Source organism: Zootoca vivipara, chromosome 6 (assembly GCF_965207765.1).
Source record: "Zootoca vivipara chromosome 6, rZooViv2.hap1.1, whole genome shotgun sequence".
Taxonomy (NCBI): domain Eukaryota; kingdom Metazoa; phylum Chordata; class Lepidosauria; order Squamata; family Lacertidae; genus Zootoca; species Zootoca vivipara.
The window spans coordinates 33,785,775-33,801,275 of record NC_142589.1 but is presented as its reverse complement, the minus strand read 5'-3'; the positions used below and the strand labels follow the sequence as shown (position 1 = coordinate 33,801,275).

The window sequence follows — 15,501 nt, the reverse complement described above, 5'->3', positions numbered from 1 at the left end:
TGCCAAAGATATCCACAAAGACTAAGTTGGTGGAGGGAGGATGGAGGGAGCTATTCTAGGGGGCTTGGGTTACTAAACTCAAATCAGTTTCGTTTGCAGTTAAATCACACGGATTGCAACGGGATTTCTTCTGAGTGAAGCTCAGGAGACTATCTGATTCCCTCCCACGGACTAACACCGGTTTTAATCCACAGCAAGAAGCCAGGCACCATACAGGAGTTAGTGGATATTTACTTCGGTTTACCTCCCCTGAAAGTTCGATTAGACTAATCCGAACTGGTTTCGGAGGAAGACGGCTGTTGAACTCCTGAAAACCCATGCGGTAGGGGGGAAAAACCTGGGCATCTCCAAAACAAAAAACCCAAGAGATTTATCGCTAATAAACTGCAAGGCTTAAGTGACAAAGGCAAAGGGGAATCTTTACACCTAAATTGGGCTGTGGTGACCTTGGTCTTGCCTGTTTCTTCCAACAGGCAACAGGCAACAGGAGTGAGAGTTTGTGGACTCAACTCTGGGAGAGACATCCTGTGGCCTTGGCCAATGTGTTGTGCTCTCACATTTGTAATCTTCATGTGTGGCCTACCTCACAGGGCTGTTGTGAGGACAAGCACAATAAAGATAGCAAAGTCATTTGCGATGTGAACATCTTTTGAGAGTCGCAGATGCCTAGCACATCAAGTGGGCCTATAGGCTCCAACTGAGCAGCGGTGTAACTACTGTTCCATTAGTAGAAACCGCGTCAAGGATTGGGTAGTCTATGCAGGAGTGGAGAAGGGCTCCCACAAATACAGATTCGTGTATCTTCTCCATCCTGCAGCGGTGGTCTACATTTAGCAAAGAAGAAAACTTTGGTCTCTTGCGGTCACGAGGACTAGAAACGCTGGTTTGGGGCGCGGGGAGCAGGAAGCCAGGAATAAAACACTACGCAGCACTGCATGGATTTTATGGAAAGTCAGGATGCCGATTGGGCAGGGAAATTATTTCAACTGTTTTAAACTAATCAGTTTACGGGGGAAACTCCTCTCTTCCAGCCTGCAAAAAGGAGGGAGATTTTTGTTCTTTTTAAATCATCATCATCTTGATCACAAGAGAGCAGCGAACTCGAATAAAATAACACACACCCCGCCCAGGAATCAACAATGTAAAAGAGCACGATCCAGCCAGCCTGGAACCCTTTTTGTAGCCCAGATCCGATGTGTGTTTATTCAGAACTAACCTAAGGATTGTAAACTAACACTTTGGAGTTTACTACTCCTACCAGGTAAGTGGGTATAGGCTTGAACAACCCTTTCAGTGGGAGCTAGCAGAGATCTGAGAGAAGAGGGGAGGTGGGGAACGTGCCAGGTAATCTTATGCAGGTTTATTCAGAAGTAAATCCGTGTGGGTTAAACGGGCTTGCTCCCAAGGAAGGGTGCTAGTCCAACCTCGACTCCAGTTCGAACAGTTTTCAGATCCATTACTTGACCTGAGAGATCCTAAAGGAGGAACCGATAGATTAGATAGATAGATAGATAGATAGACCTGGCGCAGAGAGAATTAAGGAGAGCATTATCTGCTTGGAGTTATGCGGACCCCGAAATCTGTTTCATCCGCTGAACCGGCCTGGGCTCATTAATTGGAAGGTGCTGAAGTTAAAAGCGTCCGCTTTGAACCCGATCCACAACTTGGCGAATCCAAAACCCAGGTATTTGGACTCAAACAGGATTCCCCACTCGCCACTTCCCAGAGAATCCAGGGAATATTGTAGTTTCTTAGAGACTAGATAAGGTAAAGGTAAAGGACCCCTGACAGTTAAGTCCAGTGGCAAACGACTCTGGGGTTGCGGCGCTCATCTTGTTTTACTGGCCGAGGGAGCCGGCGTTTGTCCGCAGACAGCTTCCGGGTTATGTGGCCAGCATGACTAAGCCGCTTATGGCAAATCAGAGCAGCGTACAGAAACGCGTTTACCTTCCCGCCTGAGCGGTACCTATTTACTTGCACATGTCCTTTCCAACTGCTAGGTTGGCAGGAGCTGGGACCGAACAACGGGAGCTCACCCCCTCGCGGGGATTGGAACCGCTGATGGGCAAGCCCTAGGCTCTGTGGTTTAGACCACAGTAGATAGGCGACTCTTAATAGACCGAGTTCCCAAGATTCTTTGTGGGGACAGCATATCTCTTAAAGTGGTATATAATTATTCTTTGAGTGTATGGAGTGGATGTGACATACTAATACAAAACGTCTTCTAGATCAGGCTTCCTCAACCTTGGCCCTCCAGATGTTTTGAGACTACAATTCCCATCATCCCTGACCACTGGTCCTGCTAACTAGGGATCATGGGAGTTGTAGGCCAAAAACATCTGGAAGCCCGAGGTTGAGGAAGCCTGTTCTAGATGATTGAAAGAGATATTAAATATCCAATTGCGTCAAAAGAGGGAGATGATTTTAAGAACTTGTGGTAAGATAGCAATGGACGTATCCAGGATTTGGGGGGGGCAGAACCTCAGTTTGCTATGTATTTTTATGTACCGTACTTTTATTGATTTAGGGGGGGCAGGTGTCTCTCCCTGCCCCTCTTGGCTACACCCATGAAGACAGCCACCCAGAAACGCCCCTCCCCCCTTAACAGGCAACCCAAAGAATTGAGTTGATGCATATGAAATATGGCTCAGGCGATTTCAGCTGGACAAATGAACCGCACCTATTTTTAAAGGCGCTTTCCTTCTTCAAATCCACGTGTTTGGCAAAAAGATCCATTTCCTCATTGTATGACTCTGGGTGGAAGGACTGTCCTAATGCCTCTCTTGTGTTAGTGGTGGTCATTCCAGGTGAACATATCCGGAATACAATGCTCTGGTCTTTATTAGTGCGGGAATCATTTAGGCTTATTTCGTGGTTAACTAATTTGTATTATCCTTGCAATCAGCGAGTTTAATCCTCGTTAAGATACCTGTAGTGTGAACGCTTGCTTCTAGATTGAGCCGAGGTAGGTTCGGATTCACTGAAAGGGGTTCTGACACTGTCTTTATTTGCACTGAAGTCAAACGCTCCTGGGGGTGGGGAGAGGAGAAATTAAATAATCTGGGGCGCAGCTTTCCATCCTTGGAAGTCACTGGGCAACTAAAGTGAGTCGCCTGCCCCCCTCCAAAAAACCGTCCCCCTTGGGTCAACGAGGTGGAGTTTCTCTTCCACCCGGAGCCTTCTAGGCAGTGAGACGCTTCAAAAACTCGGGAAAGTCCTCTTCTCGCTTGAGACGGGGGCTGCAAACTGAAGTTGCTGGGGAGGGAGCAAAGTTTTGTTTGCTTTTAAAGAAATTAACAAAACAAGTGGGCGTTGTTGTTAATTGTGGTTTTTGTTGCACAGGCTGCAGCCAGACATTCTTTTGCTTCGAATTAACTAACCGCGAGAGAAACTCCCTCACCCCCCGCGCAGCCTCACTCTCGCCCGTCAAAACCTGGGGTCCCTAGAGCCGAATCGAATTCGGCTCACGACGTGTAAAGCGATAGCCATGACCTCCCCTAACCAACCACTTCTCTCCCCCTCCTCCCCGCTCCTTTTTTTTTTACGTGACCTGCTTAGAGTATTAGGCCATCTGGACTTGGCAAGGCGCTAGACCGTCTCACACACAGACCCCTCCGCCCCCCCCAAAAAACTCCAAACCAGCTGCTTTTTCCAAACGACCAATACGTTAATTCTTGACAGCATTGGCAATCCCCCACCGCCACTTTCTAGTTCCTCATCACGAACATTTTGAAAAGGGAGAGGGAGCGTCCCTCCCTCCCCGAACCTTGCAAACAAGTGGCGATTTTGAATTAGTGTGAGCATTAGAGACAATCTGGAAACACCCTCCCCTCTTCGCTCGTGGGGAGGGGAAGAGGCCGGTCCCTCCTATCTAGGGACATATATCTCCCCCTAGTAGAGAGAGAGAGAGAGAGAGAGAGAGAGAGAGAGAGAGAAAGGGAAAGTGAAGTGGATCATTGCAGCCACAGAGGAGAATATGAGAGTCTGGGTTTTTATTGAATCATCAAATCCCCACGAACGGAGCTCTTAATTAATTTTGGGTGCGAGCAATGCAGCCCAGCTGTTTCCTTTGGAGTGGAGTTGTTCGGAGACAGACCCGCAGGAAGAAGGGAAAGTCTGCGGGCAGGCTGCTGCTTCCCCCTCCTCCATTCTCTCCCCCCCCCGCCCCCCAGCGCCACGAAAGCGTGTCCTAGCGTTTGGCCCTCTCCTCACGACCAAAAAGAAAGAAAAAGCCACTTGTAACTGACAGATGGCTGATTGTAGACTCGCATTCCGGCTGCAGCCTCCTTACCTCTACAAGATGCGGGGAGGGGGAGATTGGCGAAATCCAAAGAACGATTGGTTTGGAAAGAAAGAAAGAGCTTGTAGCAATGTAGGGAGACTTCATATGTTAACCACACATACATTTTCACACACAGACATATATATGGGAAAAAATTTATATCGAGTTAATGTGATTTATTTTAACATGCCCCCCCGCGTCTCTCTCTCTCTCTCTCTCTCTCTCTCTCTCTCTCTCTCTCTCTCTCTCTCTCTCTCCCCCCTCTCTCTCTCTCCCCTCTCTCTCTGTGTGTGCGTGCATATACATATATGGGATGTTAAAATAAGTCACATTAACCAGATATAATGTCCACTCCTCTCCAGCCTTTAATAATTCTGGGCACCGTGCATATCAAGTAGGTGAAGTGCTATCACATGTAGATATAACACAGGTATTTCAGTTGCAGAGTGGCAGGCTACTTAAGCCTCTCCCCACGCCCCTCGGGAAAATGAATGAGATTGAACTGCATCGGGTCCCTGACAAGGAGGCCAGTCTTTCTGAAGGGGAAAGAAAGGGACTTTTAGTGCGTAGCTGCTCTTAAGAGACAGTCGCGGCCTTACTCAGAGAGAAAGAAGGGGAGCTGGCCAGGAAAGAGCTGGCTTGTCTTTTGCAAAACAACCATCTATAGGGGTCGTAGATTACGAAGAATTGCCCTTGAGCTCTTATGGCTGCAATCTTAAATGCACTCCTTTGCGGGAAGCTACAGCAAAAGAGTTCAAAACCTTGAGTTGTGTGGAACAACTTTCTAGTTTAGACCTAAGCTAAGGCATGGACACAAAAGAAGTCGCAAGTTTCCTCCATCTGCAGGAAGTTACTTTTTTGAGACATTTTGTGTAACATCTTGCCTAGCGAAGACACTTGGAGAACGCGGAAGCTTGGCACAATTTTGTGACTTTTAAAATTGATGTTAATAAGGTTTTGGCCAAACGTGGATTTGGGAGATTTCTTTTGCTACGGATGCATACGGTATCTTTGAGTTCTATATGCTCTAGCAGGCGCTCTGGGTTGGTGGGCAGAGGTGAAAGAGAGCTGTATAGCCCTATCCGCAAAGCAGTTGTAGCGATTTACTGAGCCTAAGCGTGTATTTTGATGAGAAAAATAATATTTAGGACACGATCCAGCCAAAGTTTGTAAAGCAGTTTTAAGTCCCATTGATTAATTCAGCGTATGCTGATTTAAATGTCTTCCTTCTGCAATCAGCGCAGGACGAGACTTGGGATAACTTTCATTTAGCTCTCTCTCTCTATTTATAGCGACTTGCAAATGAATCCTGTATAGGTCTCGGGAGTAAATGCCGCTGTATTCTATGGGCCTCCCTCCCAAGTAGATGTGTGTTATGTATATATAGGATTGCAGCTATGGGGTGCTTCAAAACATTCTGCATAGGTGTTATCCGCAGCCCTTGCGACAACCCTGCAAGGAAGGCCAATCACTGTAAAGGAGAGGCGAGACTGAGAAAATTATGAACTTGCCTAAATGGCACTTCTGTTTTTCAATATAAGCCTGGCAATATGCTGCTAGCTAAAAGAGAAGAAAGGATCCCTAGAAAGGGGATAACCACCAGGATGCCAAATTAGAGCTTCTTCTCCTTTTGTTGAGCAACTTCTCTCCCTGGTAACACATCAGTGCATGGGATGCTTCGCGACAAATAAGCAGCAGGTCTCTGTCCGCACGGAGCTTACAGTCTATAAGCAGCTGTCGTGAAAAGTGCAGCGAGGGCAGTTTGAGAACTCCAAGTTTGGTGCATTGGGAAGTGAGCCGAAGTCATTCTTCTTCTCCTTTTGTTGAGCAACTGGAAACCAGAGGCCACGTTCCCCTGTTAAATACCGGTAAGACCCTCTTGATTGCAGCCTTAGAGTGGAGAACAAACTTAAGGCAAACGTTCCTGGAATTAAGTCCCGTTAAACACACTGGGGCGTACGTCTGAGTAAATAAAGCTAGGGTCCGCCCACCCATAGTTCAGATCCCAGGGTTGCACTCCTAAGACAAACTTACCCACGTGTCCAAGGGCACGGCATCAAAAATGCCCCATCCTCTCCTTTGACAGCGCCACAGATAGCGAGCGGGGTAAAATAGGTGGTCAATTATAGCCTTTCCTTAAATAACTCCAGTAGCTAAGCTTTTAAATAAACAAAGAAACCCACATGCCCCTCAGGGCAAACTCTTGGGACGGAAGAATCGGCATATGATTCCTGCAGCTGTTGGGCAACTGGAGGGGGGGCAGAGAGGTTTGAGGGGGGAGACACACACCGCACCGTGGTGATACAATCTTCACCTCCAGCCAGACACAGTCTATTAATAAGTTTTGCATTTGACAGTCTAACACAGGGTTCTGAAAGAGGCGACACACACACGGTCCTCCCTCCACCCCAACTCCGTGATTTAAAAGTACTGTATTCACAATCAACAAGGTTTCCTTTAAGACTCCTTTAAAATAACAAGCAGCATTTGACTCATCCTTGTGCTTTCAAGCGCCCCAAGATTGTCTCTTTGTTGTTCATGCAGAGAAGCAACAGGAATGCACGCCTTGAGGGCAGATCTTCCCCATGCTTCTCTGCAACCAGGGACACTGAACACCCCGACCTCAGGCCCTGCAGAGATACCACAGAAATACCCACCCACTCCGCCTGCTAAAGCTGGTTGAAAAGAGGAGCGCGCAGAACAAGGCACCATGAAGTGAAACGGCTGAAAGCCCATTTTCTCAATGGCCATTTTTATTGCTGTTTACAGTATTTCTTTTCCCTGAATGCATTCCCTTGCCTCGGCACAGAACTGGCAAATTAGACGAGCTAACCAATTCAAGATCAGACAAACAATGTTGCCGTTTTGTGTTTGAGTGTCTAAGTAGTCAAGAGCTAGATCTAAGCAGAGGACCCCCAATTTACTTCAATTTCTGAGAGGTTCACCTCCAATGCAAAGTCTACATTGTGGCAATAAAGGAGGGCTGTACACAATTTCATTCGACGAATTAACTCATTCCATATCTAACATGTCCAACATTGCAACATTGCATCACTGCAATACAATCATCATTGAAGCATGCGCGTAGCCAAGGGAGGGGGGCAGGGGCTGTCCAGGTAGATCAATAAAAATGCTTAATCAACTTAGGATCTGCACCCCCCCCAACAGAAAGCCTTTTCCCCTAACATGAAGCTTGCCCCCACAACATAAATCCTGGCCACGCCCTGCACTGAGGATTGGTGAAAAGTCCTCTCCCCCTGCATAAACCCACAGTTTAGACAACCAGACGCCTCTGTCTGACTTGCCGTGATTTAAAAGCCCCTGCTAAAAATCCAGGTAGCCTACTGCCATTGCCCCTGGTTTATATAGGACGGATTGTGAAAGCACCCCCCCCTCACAGTGACATCACACCTCCCTACGCATGTTTTTTTCGGAAGTAGGTCTCACCTAGCTCAATAGGACAGGCTCCCGGGTGCCACTCTCGCACGCCATATCAACAGAAAACATACAGTATTCCATATGATTAAATCACTTTATCGTAAGCCACCCCAGGAACTTGTTTAATAGTGAAGGGCGTCGTACGCATCCCTAAAATAAAATCACAAAAGCGAGGATGTCATACATATATTTGCCCTCTCGGTGTCTGTGAAGACAAGCCCCACCCAACTAGAAACCGCAGGCTTCTTACATACACCAAGACACCAGCTCCGACGACATCAGTCGACCTCGCTTCAAAGCAAGTGCATTTTGAGGAGGTTAAGTATCAGTCTCGGCGCTCCTGGCAGTCCTCCATAAATACTGAGGAAGCGGAAATGGGTGGAAGAATATGGTGGCTTCCTGATTGTACACCTGTTGCTTATTTCAGCTTCTGCTTTTTATTATGATAATAAAAAAACACTTTTTTAATTTATTTATATTAAAACTACAATATTTCAGTTCCAGCTCTAATATTAGGCAAGGTGAGGAATCTGCCACCGGTAGCTGATATTGAGTGTCATGAAAGCGCAAGCGGATAGTTAATTATTTAATTTATTATTGTTGTTTCATTAAAAATATCTTTTTTAAAAAACTCCCAAGGAAACGTCGAAAGCCCTGTATGATTTTCTGCAGGCCTTGTTTAAATTAGTATTGCTTCATTTTCATTGGCAATGAAACGTAGGATCCCTATGCCACCCCCTCGCTAGTATTAAGCAGGGTGAATTGTATATAAGCTACGCTCACTGAAATGAATGGACCTAAGTTGGTCGTGACCATTATTTTCAATGGGTATGCACTGAGTATAATTTTGTTGGATATAATGTTCAGTACCTTGGTGCGTAGTGCATGTGCGCGTGCGCGCACGCACGCGTGCTTGGAGAGGGGTCATTTGTCGTTCCGCGTCAGCCCGGCCCTGAAGCCAATACAGCACCCACTTTCGTGAAAGTAAGCCTCTCTAAACTCCATGGAACTTGAAGCCGAGTCTGAAGTGCCTGGTCGCCCTAGCTATGCGGGTTTATCACGCCAACACAGCTATTGCAGTATTTAAAAATAGGATCGCGCTGCTGCGCGCTTCTTCTTTACTGCTGATATACAGCCTGAATCCACGGGCGAAAAAGGGATACACTCCCGGTAGATCGTTTCAGGCGTGGTTCTAACGCCTCCCACCCACCCACCCCCACATGCCACTCAATATACTCAAACCCTAACTTTATTCAATGTGGATTTAATAAAGACTCACAGTTATCGTTCCTGTGTGCTCACCTACCGCTACATTATGGAATGTGGTGGCTTTCTGGTTCTGACTGGGACGATGGTCGAAACCTCTTTTTACAGTCTATGGGACCGCAATGGTATAATAATAATAATAATAATAATAATAATAATAATAATAATAATAATAATAATAATTTATTATTTATACCCCGCCCATCTGGCTGAGTCTCCCCAGCCACTCTGGGCGGCTCCCAATAGAATATTAAAACATTACAGCATTAAATATTAGCTCGGGGGTAAGGGACCTGAAGAATCTGAATAATTTTTAAACTCAAGTCAAGGAAGGGGGAGCCGAGCAGTGCCCTCCACAAACACCCCAAAAGAACGATGCGTATATTTTTCTGCTGTTTGCAAAGCTGTTCTTGAACTGTGACTAACCCCGATGCTAAAGTGCAGCCCTCCTCTAATAAAAGTGGTACTTGTAACAGAAACGCCTCCCCATTCCAGCCACCCACTTACTCAACTGTTATAATTAGTTTCGTGTTCCAACTTGTATTCAGAAGCTGGGATCCGGGACTCAGACGTGGGCTGCTAAGGAAGGCATTCTCGGCTGTTGATTTATTCGCCTGCAAAGAGTTTTTGATATTTCGTGCCCCGTAACATCTCCACCCCCCCCCCCGCAAAAGAAAACACACCCCTTTCTATATATATTTTGCAAACCAAAAACTTTTTTTCGGTGGCTCTTTTGTCCCCCAACCGCCCTGATTTTCTTGTTGGATCCACCGAGTAAAAGAGAAGCAGAACCAACCAAGCAGGGTTATTAGAAGTTATGGGGCTATTTTTCTTTCTTTCTTTTGGCAAGGGACATCTGTTTGCACAAAGACCCTAGCGCCGCCGCCGCTTCTCCCCCTCCTCGCTCTTGTCTTGATGGATACAAATTTAAATGTGCACTTATTTAATTGGATCAGGTCCCGTGATAAAAGAGATAAACGGCTCCCCGTTTGCCAAATTATTTCCAGAAGCACGCAGTCATGCGAGGAAGGAAAATTAACCGAGAGAAGAGGAGGCGCACCATACTTAAGTTACACCTCGGGTCTAGACTGCTGCAGAGAAAGCAGTCCCCTAGCCTATTTTAATCTCTCTCTCTCCCCCCCCCCTCTCGTCCCTGTTTATTATAACAAGCGGATTTCAGAGATAGGGAACCCCATTTCTAAGGCTGTCATCCTAAACAGAGTAAGGGAGTCCGTCTGGTTGAACACAGCGGGCCTTTCTTCCCAGTAAACCTGCACGTAAAGCGATTTTTTAAAAAAACCTTTCTCTCCCCGAACGTTCCACTTGGACGTTCTGCCGAGCGTTCCACCCGACGCTTCCGTGTTCCTATCCAAATTCTTGGGTTAATCTTCCTTGAATGCCCCATTGGAGTGGGGTGGGGAGAGAAATCGCAGAAGCTCTTGAAGCATGCATTGGCTAGCTCCCTACCTAAATACATTTTCTCATAAATCCCCTTTGACATCAGCCGCTGGGACTGTCTAGGAAGCGAAAATGAGCACACTGCAGCTTTATTTCGTAGAGAATTCAAGCTCTGGGCACTTAATGTATACCTTTTTAGAGGTTTCCACCCCCTAAAACAGGTAATTAATACTCTCTCTCTTCTCTCCCCCTTCTCAGTTCTCTCCCTTTCCGTCTTTTTGCCTTGTTCCTTTCTGTGTTGTACATACTTATGCAGGAAAAGCTAACAGATGGTTATTGATACAAACATGGTTTCTGTTGCTAAAGGCCTCTCCAAAACAAATTTTGCCGGCTGAATGCCAATGTATGCATGTTGGCTGGTGACAGCTGATTAGTACAGTGATTTACGGCCAAGTTTCTTCTATTCCCCCCCACCCCCCCCAAAAGGGATGATACTGTCAAAGGCAGCAATTTAGGGAAAAAAGATAAGACAGCACACCCCAGAGGCTTTCTGTAAAACCACCCAACAAATCTAAACCTACACTACAAATACCTGAAACACTGGAGCAATCAATTGGTCACAGATTAAATACAGTCTCTATTAGGACTTTCCCTGGCAATCCGTTACTTCTGACAATAGCAGCCTCTAGATTTATGTAACTGCCCCTCACCTGTCCACCCGGCTAACAGTGTGTATATTTCAAAGTGCTGCGGCAAGGAGAGATTGGTTGCATTGCCATCTCTTCCTCCTTTGCTGCTGAGCCCCTGGAATGAGATGAAGGCTGCAATTCAGAAAGCACAGATCACTGATGAGTAGTTCCCAGTGATTTCAAGTGGGGGGGGGGAGGCAGGGAAGTGGCACAAGCCTAAGTGTGTAGGCCTAGCAAAGAGCCAGAGTGAAAGGGCAGAACAGCAGCAGCGCCATCCTGGGACAGAGCACTGGGCTATGGATTCCTGGCATTGACCAGCTGGGTGGAGACAAGGTGCTTTTTTTCACAGACAGAACACCTTTTAAAAGAGGACATAGGAAAAGCTCATCCTCCTGTATTTCTGGTTACATGTGACCCGTCCCTCCCAACAGTCATTATGCGGCATGAAAAATTAATGGCAATGAACGTTCTTAAAAGACACTGCTTTGGGGCAATTTAATACTAGGCTAATAAAGATCAACCTTACGCAACCTAGAAACAAACTGTGGTAGGTACACTTTGGCAGCTTGAAACATTGTGAGGCCTCTCTCCCCCCCACCCCGCCCTGTTTTCGAGTCACATTTTAACATGGCTGTTCTCCCACCCCTGCAACATTCCCTCTAAACTCCTCTTCAATGCAGCTCTCATTTGCACAGTCTCAGACATGCACACCTCAACTTGCATTTTCAAACTGAATGGTTACTGCTTTGAGGGGATGCACATCCAAAAGTAAGCTTTCCCAAGAAACTGCAGGATACCCAAGGATTGAGGTTAGTGTTGGCAGCTTCACATATCAGCAGCAGGAGTGCACTGGAGCTGCCCTGCAAGCACATAGGATAAAACTGAGGTGTGCCATGCACACTGCAAATGAACCTGGATGCAGACTACATGCTAAGATACATCCACACAGGCTTTACATGTAGCAGGGCCAAGCTTTCTCTAACCTGCAATCTCCAGTTAGGAGAATCAGATAGGAGGCAGTAAGAAAGATCTCTGTCTGAGTTTGTGTGCACACAGCACATTTAAAACTCATTTAAAGCACATCACCCACTAAAGAATCCTGAGAATTGTAGTTTGTTAAGGGTGCTGATAATTGTAGCTCTGTGAGGGGTAAACTTCAGTTCCTATTATTATTATTATTAGGGGTGTGTGCTTTAAATGTATGGTGCTTACCTAGACTCAGAAAAAGATCTGAGACTCTGAAGAGCTACTGTTCTTTACTAAGCTGGATGGACCAATGGCAGCCTGACCTGGAATAAGGTAGCTCTCTGTGTTTCTGTTCCTGGAACTGGTCCTTATTATATATGGTCTAGTGTCATCATTACCACTTGAAATGTCTCTCTCTTCCATCAGGGACACTCAATAAAAAAATGAATTCTCCCATCCCTCCTTAACCCTCAGTCTCCCTTTTCCTTTTTACCCCCCTTCTTCACAAATAAAGCTTTTGCTTGGCAATAAAGCCCACTGTCTCTGGTCTTCAGATCATCCTCTTTGGCTCTTTCCAGCCAAAAACCAGCGGCAAAAACTATGTGAAGTCATTGTTTGCAGGAAGGTTCCAAAAGGCCTGATTTATTAGCTTGTCAAGGGGAGCATTGTTGAGGAAGGCAATCAGAAAGCACTTACCTAGCAAAACTAAAATTACTGCCTTTTCACCCGCTAATTTGTATAACTCCCATGGAGGAACTTGGGAAGTGTTTGATGAGGCATAAAATGATGATTAATGAATTTATTGGCCCGTTGCTCATCAAATAGGGGTAGTATATTTTTCCTCTATTGGGCGGTTGGTTCCAGCAGCAATGTGGCTGCAGAGAGCTAGGCCGAAGTGGATCTCCTTTCCTGGAGTCTCTCTCTCCCCCTTTTTAACCTGCCTGACCTGAAGAATACCTTGCATGTAACAGAGGCAAGACAGGGAATGGCAATCCACAAAAGGCCTGTTTGATTGGGTGGTAAATGAGAAATGTGAAGACAAGTGGCTGCGGGGAAGGGTGGTCTGCTCAGTTTTCAATCACTTTGACTACTGAAGAAGTGAAGAATGCAGAAACCAGATAAGGTGTGAGAAGCAAGAGGGGAAGGGGGGGGGGTGGGTGGAGAAAAAGAGAGAGGAATGGACAAACCAATTTTAAACTTTCATAAAGGAACCGGCCAAAGTGCTCGATTGTTGCTATAATGAAAGAGGCAAGGGTAGAAATGGAATTCATTTGGCAAGACCGCCATTTTCACAAAGCGGTCTTCTTAGATGTCACAAAATCCTGGGCACCTCTGCCCTAAATATTGGGTTGATGAGGGCTGGGCCCTAGACGGGAAGGCGCCCTTGGATGAGGCCCTGGCTGCATGCCTCCACTCTGGGTTCACCCCCCTGGCATGGATCAGTGCCTCTCCCTCCCTCTTACTCCTTTACTCTTTGACGCAGGCCTGAAGGCAGATGTAACAAAGCACCAAGGGATAGGAGCATGTGACCAAAGTTCTATTTTCCCAATGAGTATTTCGTATCAGCCAACAAGGCCACACTAGGTTGCAGCCCCAACTCTTGCTTTTCATCTGCTAACTATTCACTTAGCCATGCCGCACCGCACCCAGTCACTTACCCAATTCACACCATTGCCTGGAAGTAGAGGGAGCAGTGCAGTGGTGCCTGGTATCTGTTGGAACTGGTAGGGCATAAGGCAGGAGGCCAACAGTAGGTGGAGCCAGAGTCAAGAGCAGCAGAGCCAACTAATTCTAATTTTGTCCTCCTTCTTCTCTCTGTGGAGTTCTGCAAGGACAACACAGAGACTGAGGAGGAGGAAGCTGACAACCAGAGCCACCCTGTGTACTGGTTGTATATAAGAAGAGAGACAGGCGAGGGCTGGATGAGGGCAGACTGAGATTACTATGGACCATTGTCCCATTCCCCCTAGTGAACCAGCCTTCACTGGGACAGTGAGCAGAAATCACTGCTCCATTCTTCTTTTTCCTGAAACCGTTTATTCTCTTGTTGAGGAAGAAGGAATCAGGAATGACAGCAAGGAAGAAGAGCTGCATCTCAGGGTGGGGTGAGGTTGGGCACGGTGTTCCCTTTAGGGTTTGGCAGCTACCTGGCAACATTGATCCCTGATGTTGACCCTGGCATAAAGGAGAACAATGGGTTTGGAAGCCCAGTCCCAAGGAGAGGAAGACTCTAAGGACATGGGAGAATGGCTGGAGATGATTGGTAGAGCCAATCTTTCTGAGTTCCATTGTAATAACGCCTCAGGCGATACTGTCATGGGATGCCCTTTCCATTATCTCCAGGAAACTTTGCTTCATTAATTTGTCAAAGAATGTCCCTTTTTTAGGTGGACACCCAGCTGCACAAGGCATTGAGCACTGAACCAGCAAGTGGTTGGCCGGAATCCCTCACTCCCAAGTCATCTTTTTTAAAGGTAGTGTGACCAACCGGAGACAGGGTCAGTCTCCTCTCTTCTCATACACTCCTCTCATACACTGATCTGGAGAAGAAGAAGTGAGCCCTTCTGTGGCCGTAAGTATTTTAATCCTGGCATTGAACCATTGCAAAACTTGGAGGAAGAGCTTGGTCTGTCAAGTTGGCATGTCTGAAAGTTTTGAAAGGTCTTCATTCCAGTACAGCAAAAAATACTGACAATAAACTCCAAGGTGATGCTTGCAAAACAAAAACAAGAAAATACACACACACAGACACACACCATCCGCCTCATTTGACTAGATGAATCAGCTGCCCACCTTATGCTGAAGACTAGAAAACCTCCAGAAACTTCTGGCAAGAATTGGTGGTGAATTCAGGAGTGTACAACCGAACAGAGACGCTCACCACAAACCATATGCTTTAAAAGTATAATAAAATATATAACATTTTGGGTTGGTCTGTGCTTTCTTTTTGGTTTTGGAATATTACATAATATTAAAATTAAATTGCCTGCATCAGTAAACAAGGGGTGTGCCAATGAGGGAAGGAGGTTGTGCTAAATGGGTGTGGTTAAAGGAGAAAGGGCGAGTCAGGAAGGCTTTTTTGAATTTGCAGTACTGGCTGAAACAATTATGAGGAACCTGTGGCTCTCCAGATGTTGTTGGACTCCAGCTCCCATCAGCCTCAGCCAGCATGGCTGGTGTTCATGGATGATGGATGATAGTCTGGCAAGATCTGGCGGACCACAGACTCCCCATCCTGGGGCTAAAACAACGCAATGTGTTTTACCAACACATTGATATGAGTCCTTATCAATTTGCGGTAATCATAAATCACTCTTGTTTTGGGCTGCCTTAACCAACACATTTCCTTCAGCCCACATTCAGTGGCCAAGTCCTTGAGTTGGTTACATATGTTCCTTAAGAATTTGCCCTGCTTCTCATGAGGTTGTCAATCCATGGGGCCTACCACTTCAGACTGCAACA

At 46.3% G+C, this 15,501-nt stretch overlaps 1 protein-coding gene across 1 annotated transcript in view; it reads left to right on the top strand.

Moving 5' to 3' along the window:
* IRX5 (iroquois homeobox 5) overlaps positions 1-15,108 on the top strand; it is a 28,678-nt gene extending 13,570 nt beyond the window's left edge. Inside the window, exon 4 of the mRNA XM_088671931.1 lies at positions 14,427-15,108. Coding sequence (XP_088528057.1) covers positions 14,427-14,461 — 35 coding nt within the window. The 3' untranslated portion in view covers positions 14,462-15,108. The remainder of the gene's footprint in view (positions 1-14,426) is intronic.
* The last annotated feature ends 393 nt before the right edge of the window (positions 15,109-15,501 follow it).